The 16466-nt window shown below is 51.7% G+C and overlaps 1 protein-coding gene across 1 annotated transcript in view; it reads left to right on the forward strand.

Moving 5' to 3' along the window:
* CDC42BPB (CDC42 binding protein kinase beta) overlaps positions 1–16466 on the forward strand; it is a 111943-nt gene that overhangs the window by 40097 nt on the left and 55380 nt on the right. The window contains exons 2-4 of the mRNA XM_068540145.1: positions 1505–1596; positions 7587–7670; positions 11481–11576. Coding sequence (XP_068396246.1) covers positions 1505–1596; positions 7587–7670; positions 11481–11576 — 272 coding nt within the window. The remainder of the gene's footprint in view (positions 1–1504; positions 1597–7586; positions 7671–11480; positions 11577–16466) is intronic.

Consider the following 16466-nt stretch of genomic DNA (forward strand, 5'->3'; position numbering starts at 1 on the left):
ACCGTTCTTGGTGCCTATTAATAGGCACCAAGAACCTTCTGGTGCTCTGGCTTTTGTTCCTTGGATCATTGAACCATGGTGGTCAGACCTTGGTGGTACTAAGCAACTATTTAAGGAGAAAAAAATTTAGACTTAGATTCATAATATGGAGCTCAGGTAGAAGCCCAGAAAATACCGGATTGCAGGTTTCGGGGGAGATAATTGTAGACGCACGTGTAGTTACAAGAAACAACACAGAAAGAGCCCTGGTACATTTTGCCCATTCCCCCCACCATGGGAATGTTGCGAAGCTGTAATCGTGGAGGATTTGAAAAAGATCTGCAGAGAACAAATAGAAGTCGGCATAAACATAGGGATTTAGATCTGAAGGTGGAAAGAGGAGAAGGTGTAGGAGATGTCACGGAGCGGCTGCTAGACCGAGGGTGGGTGCTCAGCACTCGGGTGCTGCTTCTGGAGTCTCACAGCGCGGGGCTTCCAGTCCTGGGGCTGCTGTGACTAATTACCACCAACTGGGGGCGTAAGGTCGCAGAGATTTTTCTTCTCTCTCACAGTTCTTGAGGCCGGAAGTCCAGAGTCAAGGTGTCAGCAGGGCCATGCTCCTCCTGAAGGCTCTGGGGAGAGTCTGTCCCCGTCTCTTTCAGCCTTTGGTGGTGGCGGCAGTTTTTGGCGTTCCTTGCTTGTAACTGAATCACTCGAATCTGTGCCTCCATCTTCACGTGACTTTTCCCCTCTCTGTGTCTCTGGTCCGGATCTCTTATTTTTGTGCAGACGCCAGTCATGCTGGATTTAGAGCCCACCCCATTCCTGTTTGTGACTTCATCCTAACTTGATTACATCTGCAGAGACCCCACTTCCAAATCAGGTCGCATTCACAGGTTTTGGGGAGACACTGTCCAACCCAGTCCCTTTCCACAGAAAGTTGGCTCGGTTTTCTTCTTCCTGAAATGTGGATGGTCATGGAATGAATCTCAAGAACGTGTGTGCGGACCTCGTGGGAGCGGTGTGGAGTGCTGCTCCCAGCCCTGCCCCCGTTACTGTCAGGGGCTCTGCGCGTCTCTCAAGGGTGGTTGCCCGTTGTGGAAACGCCTTGTGTCCCCGCCCCCCCCCGCAGCTGCCCTGTGGCCCTGAGAGCTGGCAGGTGGTGCCCAGAGCTCACGGACCTGGTGAGCCGGTGCCTGTGCCGCCCTGCAGAGCAGACGGGTGCCCAGCGGGGAGAGCTCAGCTTTCATGATTTTTCCAGGGGATCTTTGTTGTGATGGTATTTGTTATAACAGATACTGAAGTACAGGTGCCAGTATGAACATCCACGCTAATTTGGCATAAATACCGACTTCCCAAATGTTAATGACTTTACAGATATTAAGTGTCTTAAAAAGTATTCATTCATTTAAAAAGTAAAGTTTTTTCTAAAGAAAGTGTAACTTAATGGAATGCCCCAATCAATTAAATTTTTGTCTGTTGTCAACTTATTAAAGTTGTTAATTTTACTTGTTTTAACTTGTAGCTAAACCATTTACACAACTGGTGAAGGAAATGCAACTTCATCGAGAAGACTTCGAAATAATTAAAGTAATCGGAAGAGGTGCTTTTGGTGAGGTAAGATAAACTTATTTTTGTTCATTTTGCCTAGCAGCTCCCATCAGCAGTTTTAGGGTCCTGTGCGCTGATTTTGGGACGAGGTAATTATTGGTATCATTTGGAGAGTTCTTGGTGGATAAAATCTGAAAGATAGAGTTAAGAAGAGAAAAAACAAAAGCTGGTGACTGGTGAATTGCCCTGAAAATTGTCTTGACCAAAATGGTTCTTTCTGACAGATAAGTTTTTAAAAACATCCGTTTGTCAATCAAAAAAAGTCTTGGCTGCGGTTTTCAAAAAAAATACAAGAAGCGGCATCGGAGTGGTGCTCACTGTTCGCAGCTTGCCCACCGTCCGCCAGTCCTCACGCGGTTGTGAGTCCCGCCCCCTGTGTCTGGAGGAGAACAGCTTGTGCACCGGGTCTTTGTGACCCGCCCTGCGCGGCCCTGCTCCGCCTGGAGCTGCTGTCCCTCCTGCCGGCTCCGCGCCCAGCCCCGGTGTGTTTACAGTCAGGCGCTTGACTGAACTACAGTAACTCCTCTCTGTAGGTTTTGCCTGTGGCGCGCCCAGGCTGCGGAGCTGTGCGTGTGGGTTAATGAGAGGCTCTGTGTCACGTCCAGCAGCGCGTGTGCTCTGTCCGACACAGCCCTGCCGGACGTGACTCTAAAGTGCTGCAGAGTGGGAGACAGCATTTGTCGTGCACGGCGTACACTTCATATTGGGCAAAATATACGTGGAAGAAAGCAAAGCAGGAATTTAACGAGATAGCTGCTTTGTTCTGAAGTAGCTCAGGAGTGGAAACCAGGCCTGTGATCTGTCTTAGAAAACATCTCAATATTTTTGGTGATCCTTCTGCTACCAGCACCTGATGACAGCCCTACTTTATTTGCAGGGCTTCAGTAGAATACACCAAAAGAAAACATTCCTACGAAAATGCTGTCAAAATACTCGAGTGAGAAAGCTCTGGCCTGGCTGAGTGAATGTGGGCAGTTGTGTGTTGTGCCCTCATTTCTTCCTTGGAAACTGCCCTGGCCTCAGATCAGACCCCAGCCCCACGCTCTGTGGCGAGCCCCATCTCTCGTCCTCATACCCTCCTCTCCCTCACCCAGCCTGGTCTTCATACCCACCCCTTCCCCAGCCCACTGCTAAGGGCGAATCTCACCAAGGAGTGGGTAGAGGGGAAGTAGCGCCACCGGGGGGCTGCTTTGGTGGCAGCCTTGTCCTCTGGGACGGCATCTCCTCCCAGGCCGACCTTGGAACGACCCTGGATCCAGGACTCCCCGACGGAATTCAGCTCTGGGCTGGGATGGGACAGGGAGGTGGTTGGGTTTTTCTTTTTAAATATTAAGGTATACTTCCATGTGAAACGCACAGATCTAGGTGTATGGTTTGAGTTATGACAGATGTCTACACCTGTGTAAGCAGCACCCCAGTCTATACAGAGCATTTCTATTCCCTAGAAAGTTCCTTCCTGTTTCTTTCCAGAGCCTCCACCTCCTGTAAGCCCCACCCTTCCCCAGGTGGCCACTCTCCCGATGGCCACCAACAGGGAAAAATTGAATTCTGCATAGAAATGACAGATCTCTGAGCTCTAGGTAGGATGTGATGAGGTAAGGGAAGGTTTTTGTTGTTGCTCAGTGAGAAGAAAGAGAAAGCCTTTGAAAGCTAAACCCAATTCAATTCGCTGTATACTTTCACCGACCGGCTCCCTTGTACCAGGAGCTGTGCCGGGCTGCCGGACACAGCGCTGAGCAAGGCCCAGGCCCATGCGGAGCTCCGCAGTGACAGCGAGCCCGTTAGGGTGTTGGGGGCCAGGGGCAGGGAGAGACTCCAGGGCAGGAGCCGGGCGGCCTTTGGGAGGAAAAAAGGAAGCACAGGAGAGAGCACTGTTGTGTCAGAACAGCTGGCGGTTACTTTTAGTGCTCTTCTTTGCCAAAGGACTTGATGCGAAACTCAGTTCCTGAGTTTAAAGAAGATAACATTGATCACTTTTTAGCTCTTCCCAAATTAAGAGAATGTGTTCTCGGAGCCCCCCCCCCCCCCTTTGCCTTTGCTCCCTCTCCAGGCTTTAGCAGCTACTTTGTGCATTCCCCACCCCCTCCCCCTCCGTCGTCTCTCCCTGGGCCCTGTGGCCTGCGCTCAGCACGCCAGCCCTCCTTGCCCAACTGCTCCGGCCCCTTGGCCATTCTGGGTCCCCTGCACGCGAGCGCCAGCCTTCCTGCCACAACTAGAATTCCGGGCTCTGTGGCTTGTATTCCCGCCACCGCGCTGCCTCCCTGGGATAGTCTCGTAATCACGTACCTGAAATGCGGCCAACTGCAGCCTCTCTGTCTCTGACAGCACCACGTGGATCACAGGAGTGAGGATACCCTTAATCATTGTTGCATCCAGGGTGTTCTTCACATACGGTTCTGATTGAATGACGGGCCAGGGAAGGGTGAGAGTCTGTGTGCGCACCCGCCTTGGTGCACAGGTGTGTATACCTGTGCTGCTGAGACCACGGCACGGGCTGCTCAAGAGCCCTGCCCCTGAGAAAGAGCTCGCGGAGTCCAATTCGAGGGGAGCGTATGAAACGCTTACCTCAGCGGAGTTTAGCAAAACGTTTCTAGATGATTATTCAAACAAGGATTGGAGTCCTGGGGCATTGCCCTTTTTCTGGAGCACAGTGGCTTTGAGAACACCTTCGTCCTCCCCTCAGCGTCTCGGGGACAGCGGCCCAGGAAGTTCCTGAGACGCTGCCACCCTTCTGGAGGCTCGTTCCTCAGCTACCGGGGTGCGGTGCCCAGGACCGTGCTTTTGGCGTGACAGCAGCTCCCCGCAGATGACTGTGCGCCGGGCAGCCCAGGCCTCGCGTGCTCTCGCAGACGTGAGCCCCTGGAAGCCTTGCGGCCGCTGGCTACGCCGCTGACCCACCGGCAAGACGAGAAGTCAAGGCCGGAGCGGGGGGCCTGGCCCCAGGGCGGGCTATGGGGGCGCCACTTGAACCCCACCTGCGTGACCCAAGGCCTGTGTGTCCAGACACTGTGCCCTGCCGTCTCTCTTGTTCCTAGAATGACTTAAAGAAACAAAGCTTTGAAAGCTTTGTTTAGAAACGGTTTCAAATTAACAGAACAGTTGTATGAATACAATGGTTCAAAAACAGTCTAACCCTTTACCCAGATTCCCTTTTGTTAGCATTTTATCTCATTTTCTTGATCGTATTATAGTGTGCTGCTCTCGCTGGAGCTTGCTTGCTCCCTCCCTCCCTCCCTGTGTGTGTGTGTGTGTGTAATTTTTACTGAACCACTGTGGATACGTTGCTTATGTCAAGCAAGGCCCTCTACCCCTAATACTTTAGTTCCTGTTCTGATAGGGATGGTCTTTGACATAACCATAGTTCATAAACTTAAATTTAGAACTGATAGAACACTTTTTATCCAATCTGCTGTCTTATACCAGTTTGGCCCAGTGATGTTCTTTGTTTTACCTTTTCCCTCTTGTACTGGATCTGGGCTGGCATCAGGTGTTACACTTAATGGTCATGTTCCAGAATCACTTTTTAATGTTTTGTAAAATTATTTTGATTTGTATTTCTTTACTGAAGTGTCTAATTTTGGAGAGATTTGTAGGATTATCACCTCTCTTTGAAGGAATTCAGACTAAGTTTTTGGCTAGGAAGAAGCTTCTGGTAAACCAAACCAGGTTCTCTAAAAATTATTTCTTTTATAGGTCATTGTACAATAGAGAAGGTTTGTTGTTTTTGGTTTTTTTACATTAAATTTTACTTGTCTACTTATTCTTTTTTTTTTTTTTGGCTGCGTTGGGTCTTGATTGTGGTACGTGGGCTTCTTGCGGTGGCTTCTCTTGTTGCGGAGCATGAGCTCTAGGCGCGTGGGCTTCAGTAGTTGTGGCGCACGGGCTTAGTTGCTCCGCGGCGTGTGGGAACTTCCCGGACCAGGGATCGAAATCGTGTCCCCTGCATTGGCAGGCGGATTCTTAACCACTGCGCCACCAGGGAAGTCCTTGTCTACATATTCTTGGTTTGATACGTGTTTTCCATGGGCAAATACATTCTTTTTCCTTCTACGTATTTTATCAGAGCCATCTTGCATGTTTTCTGGAAATGGTCTGTGCCCTAATAGGCCTCTTGTAAAGAATCAAACTTCCTGTGTTCTGCGTCTCATTTCCAGCAAGATCTGGATCATTCATGAGGCTCAACATTTTCAGAATTTCATTATTTTCCTCAAAGGTTAACAACTCTACCGTTCTTGCCAAGTTAGACCTTTTGTGTAGTAACTACTATGTGATTTTTTTTTTTTTTTTTTAACTCTAGTATCTCAGCTATCCAGATTAGAGCTAATTCCCAGGAAGAAACAGACACTTCTAACATGATGACAGAGTGTGTGCCCAGAATTCTTGTTCTTAGACATGTGGGAGAGCCCACAAAGCCTTTATTTACGCACCATTTATTTTTAATTTATTCAGAGTCGTAGCGAGTTTGGTCAGTGGTTTCTAAGACCGTAGCGAATAGACAGCAGCTTAGGTGTGGTGTGACCGTAGCGAATAGACGGCAGCTTAGGTGTGGTGTGCCATGGAGTGGCAGTGAGAGGGGTGACGGAGGGCGATGGCCGGAGGGCGATCTCGGTGCACTCGTGGGCAGGGGCCCCTGGCTGGGAGCCCTGCAGAGGAAGGCAGGTGCCTCTGACCATCTGCAGGCTCTGGGGCCACATCAGGGCACGTTCGTGGTGGACCCCCAGCCCCGCCCGTTGTCATCAGGCTCCGGGAGGATTATATCTAATTATGACTGTCAGTATAATACAGTCCTAAAAGGCACACGCCTGAGGATTAGCCTCTGCCGCTTCTTGGGCGTGTTGTTTAACCCCTCTGGGCCTCTGATTTCACATCTGTAAAGTCAGGATATTAGAAATAGCCACCATCCAGGGCTCTGGAGACGATTAGCTGAGAGGGTGCGGGTCCGTTGCTCGGCACAGCTCCGGGCATGGCAAGTGTTCCGTGAGTGTCAGCTCTCATGGTCACTTCAACGATGTTGTTGTTGTGGTGGTGTTGTTTAGAAAGCAAGGAAGTAGGTGATTCACTTTTAGAACTCTTTGTTCCAACCCTGCTGTGTGGCTGCCTGCCATTGGCAGCAGAAAGGCTCAGAAGTTATTATCACTGCTTATGGTTTTGTGAAGGGGACCGAGGTCAACGAATGACTGATTTATATAGGGTAGGATGTACCGTATGACGGTGCAGACATCACATCTGGTGTTGGTAGTAATGGAAGAGCTCATTTGAAATTTGATGAAGACCAGGAGTCCCAAGAGGACTTCCTGGAAGAGGTGGCATTTGAGTTGTACCTTGAAGAATGTGGGTGACAGCCAGCACGCTAAGGGCTAATAACTACGTGCCTAACCATTCTGAGCACATTAACTGTGTTGACTCATTTGATCCGCACAGCAATCTTAGGCCAGTCCTACTGTTATCCATTTCCTAGTTGTAGAAACTGAGGCACAAAGAAGTGAATTTGCCCAAGTTACACTCCACAGCCCCCCCAGGTACTCACCAACCCAGTGAAGAAAAGATCCCGGAGGTAAGCCCCGGCACGTGCAAAGGCTGGCCGTGGGCATGAGAGGTGGACATGGGCATCGGTGGAGGCGGGTAGGCATGAGCGGGGCTGGAGCCCTTGAATGCAGGAGGGGAGCTTGGGAGCCACTGACGAACTTCAAAAGCCATTACTGTGAAAATCCCCAGACACACCAGAGTAGAGGCCAGCAGACCCCCGTGTGCACCGGTGCTCAGCACTGAAGCGTTTTGGACTGAGCAGGTGAGATCATTCAAGCTGCAGTGTGGTTAAAATCAAGTTTTGATGCTTAAAAGGGCAAATCTTTATTCACATAGAAAACTTTACTTTCCTTAACAGGTCATTTTCCAGGGTTTCCAGGCAATTAAGATTCCACTGTAGTTACATGAAATGTGCTGACCTTTTGTGTTCCGTTAACTAAATTTTTGTTAAACTCCCATTTGTGTGGCAGGTTGCTGTTGTCAAAATGAAGAACACTGAACGCATATATGCCATGAAAATCCTCAACAAGTGGGAGATGCTTAAAAGAGCAGAGGTAAGTGTGGAGCATTAAATAAATAAGTAAACAGGGGTTTATATGCAAGGAAAGGGGTGATGAAGCCCAGCTGGGTAAGACCACGTCTGGGCCTTCCTTCCTTGACAAGAGCAGGCCACCCTTTGTCAACAGGACCTCAGCCCCCTCCCAGCGCCTTCTGCCTTGGTGTTGACTCAGTACCAGGTGCCCTGCTCGCGAGCTCCCCCTCAGGTGTGTCTGCAGGGGCAGTTTAAAACCTCCATGGAGGGACTTCCCTGGCGCTCCAGTGGTTAAGGCTCCACACGTCTACTGCGAGGGGCCCGGGTTCGATCCCTGGTCGGAGAACTAGAATCCTGCATGCCTGTGGCCTGGCCAAAAAAAAAAAAACCAAAACAAAACAAAACCCTTCAGGCATTTATCTCAATTCTGCTCCCTCTGCAGAAGGAATTATTGAATTTGGAAATGTTTTGTATTCCCTCCTCGAGGGGAGTGAAGATTATAAATAAAAGTAGATGGCTGCTGCATGGCAGCCTCTGACCCGCTTTTTCTTTCTTCTTTGTCCATCCCTGTGGCGGCTGTTCCGTGCCCCCGACCCCGCTCTCCCCAGCCCCTCACCCAGCCCCCACTGAGACACAGGCTCTCCCTCTGGTCCTCGCCAGGCTCGCCTCCACTGCCTCCCAGTGTCTGTCTGTACCGCCCGCCCTGTGTGTGCCTCCATTTAACATTCGCCTCGGGGCCAAGGGTCCTTCCTTTCCAAGGGCACGTTGCCATCAACCTCCTGGCTTTGTCCTCTCTGAGCCGCCCCATCACTGTCCTTTGTCCTCTGATTGGCTCAGTGCCCGCTCTGCACCCAGGCCGCTGTTCCCCTCCTCACGCCGCTGCTGCCCTTTGTTTGCCCGGGGCTCTCCCCTCCAGAGACGGCCACCTCCTCCTTTGGACATTCCTTCTGTGGTTTCTGGCCTCTCCCATCCTGTCACTAAACTCTCCTTGTGATTCTGGGTGGCCCTTTCCTCTTTTGCTCTGGATTTTTACCTGCCGATGACAGTCGCCACCTTGTGCGGACAGTACACACGCCTCTCACTGAGGCCGCCTGGCTCTCCTGAGCTCAGGTTTTCCCTCCCTCGCCGGGCACTTCCGCTTCAGCGTCCGCCCCCCGCCCCGGCGTCTCAGGTTCATCATGTTGAACTGTGTGTGGCTTCTCCTCCTTCCCTGTCCACACCCGTTTCCTCTTTCCAGCTGTGGCACCCCGCACAAGGTCTTACGCCTGTTCATCGCTCAGTAAATGCATGGTGGTTGACTGAGTCGTCACCAGTTGTGCAGCCACCAGGGCCCGAAATGTGGGTGGCCCATGACTCGGCCTCAGCCACCCCCTTCCGAGCCTCTGTCCCTCTTGGCTCCGCTGGCGTCCTCCCCACCATCCTCACCCATCGCCTTCCTCACCGCGTGCCGCAGCCTCGGCCCCGGCAGCCCTTCTTCGTGTCGTCGCTGGCATGTTGGCAAGCACAGGAAAACCACTGAAGCAGTTCTCTTGTGGGGGAAAAAAGCTACTGTTGCATGCAAGTTTGGGAAAGGAATAAGTGTTTGGGGAAAGAAATACTAGTAGCAAATTCTATTGAAGTTTATATTTTTACAGGAGTGATTGATTTTTGAAAGGTGATAGCTGAGCCATATGTGATATGACTTGTTATGTTAACCTCTGGAGTGAAGTGTGTGTGCGGGCCTCAGGTTAAGGAGAGGTGATTCTCACCTCATCATACTAGTTAGTATTTACCCAGATGTCACCGTGAGTGAGTACATTTTTAAAAAGTAAATACTGCCTTTTAAATGTAAATCTGGTTACACAGAACCTGTTTAATTGGCATACTCAGTACCAAGTCCAAGATTGTCTGCTAATCATGGTGATCATCCTAGAATGTGTACAATGGGCTGTAAGTATATGTGTGTGATACATACAAAGATGTAATATAGGTACAATGCTGGTTAAGGTAATTTATCTTTTTATTCACATTTCATTTAGTAGGCTTATTGTATTGTTTTTTGTTTTTTGTTTTTTTTTATTTTTGGCTGCATTGGGTCTTCGTTGCTACATGGGGGCTTTCTCTGGTTGCATCGAGTAGGGGCTACTCTTCGTTGTGGTGCGTGGGCTTCTCATTGTGGTGGCTTCTCTTGTTGTGGAGCACGGGCTCTAGGCATGTGGGCTTCAGTAGTTGTGGCACATGGGCTCAGAACTTGTGTCTCACGGGCTCTAGAGCGCAGGCGCAGTAGTTGTGGCGCACGGGCATAGTTGCTCCACGGCATGTGGGATCTTCCCGGACCAGGGCTCGAACCTGTGTTCCCTGCATTGGCAGGTGGATTCTTAACCACTATGCCACCAGGGAAGCCCTTAGTAGGCTTACTTTAAACATTTAATTTTATAATATTGACTTCAAAAACTCATCTTTAAAAGCATGAATTCAACAAGAGGTGGCAGTAGAGAAGTCACTAGGCAGTGGAAGTTCATAATTTGTAGACCAGGCTGGGCTTTTAGTTCTTTTTTTTTTTCTGGTCATAAAAAAAAACATTAGAAAGTTTATCTGCTCTTAAAACTACTGAACAGTATGTATATTTCCTCTCTGTGGGTACCATACTGGCGATCGCGGTTTAAGAACGGGCTTCATGCTGCATGTTGTTAGGTAGGCACTTGAGGGTGTGGATCAGAATCTGGCGGAAACAGTGTTGCGGACACCGGGGGTTCCGGGCTGGCCCCGGCCCCAGGACTCAGGTTTTCTTTCTGCTGCCCCTTCCCCAGGCCTGTGGTCTGGGGGCCATGGTAGTTCCAGAACCACTTGTCTCTGCACATCTGGACGTTGTAAGCTGCTGATAGGCCCATGTAGTTCTCTCGTCTGCTTCAGTTAGGGGAACGGGACACATCTACCTCAGTCCCGTTTTAGAAAGAAAAAAACTCTTTTTAAAAGTTTAGAAAAGAAAAACTTGTAGAAAATCAGGTTCTAAAGGTCACCAGGACTCCCTGAGAGAACCGGTGGAGCGCTTGCTGCGGTGCTGTGTGTGCAAACCCTCCCCTAGGGGTGCTGTTATTTTTCTTAAGCTTTGCAAGTTGGAAATACAAGGAGGCGTTAAAATCTTCTGTGGTCAAGAAAGAGGACATCTTATTATAATTATGCCAAAGACCTAGTTCCTTTTAAGTACAGATTCTACCTGTGTATTAAAGCTCTTAAAAAAACAAAACCCCACAGCAGCCTAAAAGACGGCCTTTTGCCCATGTGCTACAGGCCATAGATCTTCATAGTAGAATCCTGTTAGGATCCTGCGCATCAGTATACTGTCAATAAATCACATTTCTTGAAAATAACTGACCCAGATCTGTAACTCAGATCAGTAAGCAGGTTTGTGTCCTGTCCCGCCAGCCGTGTGGCTCCTGAACTGTAGGCCTGCGATGGGGGTGGGGTGGAGGGGACGGGACATGAGAAGTCGGCGACGCTGGAATGGGGGGCAGCTCAGAAGCTGTAGCTGAAACGCACGCGTGAGCTGGGGTGAACCTGGCGTGCTGGCCCTGGAAGCGGCGTGTGTGGGAGGGTGGGTGCGAGCCCGAGGTGGGGAGGTGAGTTCTCAGCGGCCCTTGGTGCACTGGGGTGAGGGTCGGGCTGCAGGAGCAGGAGAGAGCAGGGGTTCAGCTGGTGCCAGGAGCCCCACTGGGAGGCGGCGGTGCGCCTGGGTCCCTGCGTCCCAGAGGACAGGGGACCCTGTCTCCGGAGCCTCTGTCTACTTGAGACTGTGCTCTGCAGGGCACTTTCCCGATGGACACAGACCGACTTTCTCCCCAATTCTTTACAGACGGCTTGTTTCCGGGAAGAGCGCGACGTGCTGGTGAATGGGGACTGCCAGTGGATCACCACGCTGCACTATGCCTTTCAGGATGAGAATTACCTGGTAGGTGTGGCTCGCCAAGAACTTAAGGGCTCTGGCAAACGGCATCTCACTGAAGTGTTTTGATTCCTTTGTGCTGCCACTAAAAAATGAGTGAGACACTTTGGAACTATCGTTGCTTAAATGTATATTTGACAGATAAAACTGAGGGTTTGTTTTCATGTAATCATCAGGTGGACTTTTTTCCTCTAATCACTAGATAAGGTGCTTATTTTATTCACTTGGTTTATTATAAACTGGGGGTTTAAAACATTTTCTATCTTGAATTACGTAGAAGAATAAGAAATTGCTGTGGGGATTTAAAATGTTTGACCCTTTGGCTGAGTGGCTGTTTCTGCCACGTTTCCCTGACGGCCAGGTCGGGTGGCACGTGCTGGTTCGCAGCCCTCCCCACTGGAGCCGCTGACACAGGTTTTGGGGTGACTCTTGGTCCCCTTGTTCTTGTCACCTGTTTGTTCTGATTGGAGCTGGGGCTCACTTGCGGTGTAGGCTAATCAGCTTTGTGATTCACGTGTGTGGGTAGAATTGCGCTCCAACGCCTAGTAGAACAGACGCAAGACAACCAGTTCGGAGTGAAAGGGAAACCAGACCTTTGGCTCAGGCCCTGAGTGACTCACGACTGCTTTGTTAGGACTTTCAACTCTGAGAATGACTTTCCAGGTTTGCCTAAACCTAAAAATGTCTGCACCGTGGAGCTCTGGGTAGACGGGGCCTGGGCAGACCTCAGGGAAGTCGGTCTCAGCCCAGCTCCTCCGGCCGGGGCACAGCCGGCACGTTTCCCCGGCAGTGGCCGCACGGGGCTTCGAAGGCAGGGGCCTCGGCTGTGTTCTCGAGAACAGCTGACTTGTAAGTTCACTCTCAGGAGTGGGCTCCATTTGCTTACAACAAGTGGAGTCACGGAGGATTTCTTTTATTGGTCTTAAAATAATCCCTTGCAGACATCAGAGAAATCCCTGAGATTCAGTAGTCTAGGATCAGGTAAAATAGTTTGCTATACTCTTTATTTAGATCGAAAAGATACGTGTTTTGATGGAAGGGGCGGCTGGGGTCTGTTGAGCACAGCCTCTGGCTTGTCGCGGTCAGTCTTCCCGGTGGCCAAGTGAGTTAGGCATTCATGGTTTTTCACCATTTTATGAATGGGGTCTGGGGCAAGGAGGGAGGAAGTCATTTGTCCAAGCTTATCACACGGATACAGGGATTGTGCCAGGACCCAGCCCAGGCCCCTCCGGCAGGAGGTGGTGCCCGGCGCCCTCCCTCTGGCCGAGGGCAGGGTCCTCCCGCCCTGGGGCCATCTCTCCATAACCCGTTGCTTCCGGGACCGGCGTCCCTGCGTTGAGTGGACTGTCTCCAGTTCACTTCCTGTTTTGATAAGAACTGAGTGAAGTCTCTAAGGAATGCTAGTCTGGGTCTGTACAGAAGGAAGACAACTTTTTTTGCTTCGGATATTTTTCCTGCAGTCAGCGTGGCGTGTTGCCAGCTTCTTCTGCGTTGCGGCAGCCGGTAAGGAATTCCGGTGATGGAACATCTACTTGAGTTTGGGAGCTGCCCGATCAGACGTATGGTGACAGCTGCAGAGAGAAGGGTGGCAGGGGCCCTGGCCCTTCCTAGTTCGTGAACACGGGGCTGCAAGACCGGGTTTGGCTCCTGCCTCTGCCACCCACGAGTGGCGTACTTAGGGGCAGTCACTGCCTTGCGGGGAGGAGGTGAGGAAGAACGAGGCGGGAAGTGGGCGGCCTGAGTGCCGCTGGGGCGCGAGGCGCAGTGGGGTGAGGGGTCTTTCGTGACACGGAGCCCACCCCACACAGCCCGCTTGCGTTAGAGTTGCTGCTGTGGGTATCTAGACTGGGCGTTTCGTAAAAATTAAACTTGTCTCACCAGTAACTAAAAGGGTCTTGCCTTATTGACTTAAGTCAGGATTGTGTGTTACGTGACAGAGGACGTAATTGGTAGCGTCGTCTTATTCCAAAAATACGTGTCTACTTGCCTGCCTTATCAGCCTTTGCAGGTTACTCTTCTTGTAAACTTGTTTTCCAGGAGCCCGTCGATCATATTTGGCACCGCTGTGATACACTTTTGTTTTTCTTTTCAGATTTCTAGGTGGTCAGGCAGACTGTTGAGGCTCAGCTAGATATGGCGCTTGCCTCACTCCCACTGTTTTCTTTAGCGGCTGAAGATCTTGGCCGCTCACCCACCTGCTCTCCCTCACCCGCGTGTCCGTCCGCAGGTGCTGTGGTCTCTTCCCCCGGATTACCTGCGCTCTGCGCAGCTGTCGTTCTCCCCACCGTCCCCAGCGCTGTCACCCTCACCTCCTGCCGGGCCCCTCTCTGGTCCTGCTCCCGTCCCTCCCCCTCGAGTCTGCCCTGCACAGGGCAGCCAGAGGGAGCTGTAAGCGTGGAGCAGGGTGCAGCTTCTCATGGCTCTCAGAGGGGAGCCCGAAGTCCCCGCCGTGGCCCGCGGGGCCTGGCCTCACCCTGTCCGCACTCACCGTGCTCCGCCCCAGTCACTGGTTCCCGTGTCTCCAGGGCCCATGTTCCTGCTCCTCTCAGTCCCTTTGTCTGGAAGGCGACCCTTGGCCCAGCCGGCGCCCTCCTGCCCTTCAGACCCCCGGGCCTGGATCCTCGCGGCGGTCCGTGTGCGGGGGCCGGGCCGCCAGTCGGGCCCTCCCACGCCTACAGTTGGGTTTTCTTCCTGGTCCCCGTCACTCTGAATTCCTGTGTTCACCTCCCCCCACGTGATGTCAGCGCCGCGGAGCAGGGACCCGTCGCCTGGCGGGGTGCCGACAAGTTCGTTATTGAGAGAGTGAGCGAGCAAACGTCCTTTGAGAGTCCTCTGCGTGACCGCAGTTGTGCCAGGTGCGGGAGAGACAGGACTCCCGCCCGTAGAAGCTGCTCTTGGATGGAAGGGCTGGGCGACGGTGCCAGGAGGCCAGGGTGGGAGGCCCGGCCGAGGCTGCCGTCGGGCAGGAGGGGGCAGGGAGGTCAGGGAGGCTTCTCAGCGGAGGGGCCAAGTGAGGTGAGTCTTGAAAGCCGAGTTCCGAGGCAGGATGGGAGGGCTGTTGAGAACCGGGATCTGCAGGGAAGGCCTCCTCCTTAGACAGGCCCGGCCGCAGGCTGACGGCTGCCCTCTCCCAGGAGACAGTGCGCCACGTTTAAGATCAAGGGCCTGCAGTCCAGTTGCCTGGGTTCACATCCTAGCTCTGCCGCTCGCTAGCTGGGTGACTTAGGCCGCGTCATCAAGCCCCCTTTCCTTACCTGTAAACCGCGGTCATGACAGTAGCTGTGGCGAGGGCTGTTTTGAGGATTAACAGTGACGGTGGCCGTAAGTCGTAGAACCTGAAGGCACAGCACGTCATAGTTACACCACGAATGGTAGCTCTTAGTACTAGGGTCTCCATAATACTAAAGGATTGTCTCTCTGGCTGAGTCATCGGGGAGTGGGATTTCTTTTCTCTGTTCATCGGTTCAAGGTTAACTGCTCAGACCAGAGCATCCATCTCTTAAAAGCATCAAAGGGGGCGGTCCCTGTGAGGAACAGCTTCTCCAGCAGTAGGGGTGCTGGCTGCCGCCCTGACTCTGGCTATGCCAGTCTCTCTCTGACTGGTGGGATGACCCCATCGGGTCTCCACAGCCCCTGGGGCTCCTCCACCGTAGCCTTGGGTGCAGCCAGAGGGGCTGTCTTCCGGTGGAAGACCGTCTTCCGGTGGAAGGCTGCCCAGCACTGCTGGCCCCGGGCCCGTGAGCGCTGAGTGAAGGGACGGCCCAGTGCTGTCGGTGGAGCGCACCCAGCGCCTCGGCCTTTGCCCTCTTGGGGCTCTGGTTTCCACTCCAGCAGTGCATTCTCTGACCCTTCCGTGGGGATGCACCCATAGGAACTTACCTTTCAGTTTGTTCATGAAACTGTTTTTCTAATAAGAGCCGCTGGTTTTGTGATTTTAGGTAAGTCACCTCCCTTTTCTGGTCCTGTGTCCTCTTCGTGTGGCAGGAGAACCTGGAGAAATAGTTTTAAACCGCACAGAACTTGATGGAGTATTATTTGTGCCTCCATTTTGGGCCATTAGCTTTTAGAGCACCTCCTGCAGTATCGAACCCTTCAGTCATTTTTTCCACTGATTAAATATATGTACGTGTATATATGTGTTTTCCCTATCTAGGCAGTTATTATCTTAGCATTTGCTCTGAAGAAGATGGTCTGTCATAATCAAGGATGTTTGTCATCTCCACATACATTTTTTCCTAAAGGAGTTGGCGTCTTCTGCCTATGCTGGTTCGTGTGTGCCTCTTGACACGATTTTATAAAGTCCTTCCAATTCTGGAGGGGGAGGATTTCTCACAAAGAAAAAGAAAATGTTCCTGTCCAGGAAGTTTTCATTCTAGCATATCTTCAGAAGAAGATCATCTGTTTTTCATAATCAAGGATGTTTGTTATTTCCACATTTTTTTTTTTTTAAGAAGTTGGCATCTTCTGCCTGTGCCAGTTTGTGGTCTAGACAAAGAGTATCCAAGTGTTGGGATGTCCTGCCCCCACGTCCCCCACACGCTTGATCCCTCCCTGGACCGATCGCAGACTCTTACCACCCATGGCCCTGGGGGAGTCGAGTCCCACACAGAGTCGGAATCAGGCAGGTCATCAACTGCTGGAATCACTCAAATGAGGTGTGGCCATTCCCGAGGTTCCCAGGCAGAGAAAGCGGGTCAGGTGCAGGTGACACAGCTTTACTGACGACAGTGATGGCTCAGTTCACCAGGGAGTGCAGCACGGACCCTGAGAACAGGTTATGTAGTGTGTGCTGAGCCAGCAGAGATACCTGACAGACCATAGCCCAAGATGCCCTTTCTCAAACATTAAATATCCTCCCTGCACTTGTAGAAACACCAGCCCTTCGGGGAGCAGACC

The sequence above is a fragment of the Eschrichtius robustus genome, chromosome 1 (genome assembly GCF_028021215.1).
Source record: "Eschrichtius robustus isolate mEscRob2 chromosome 1, mEscRob2.pri, whole genome shotgun sequence".
In the NCBI taxonomy this organism is placed as follows: Eukaryota; Metazoa; Chordata; class Mammalia; order Artiodactyla; family Eschrichtiidae; genus Eschrichtius; species Eschrichtius robustus.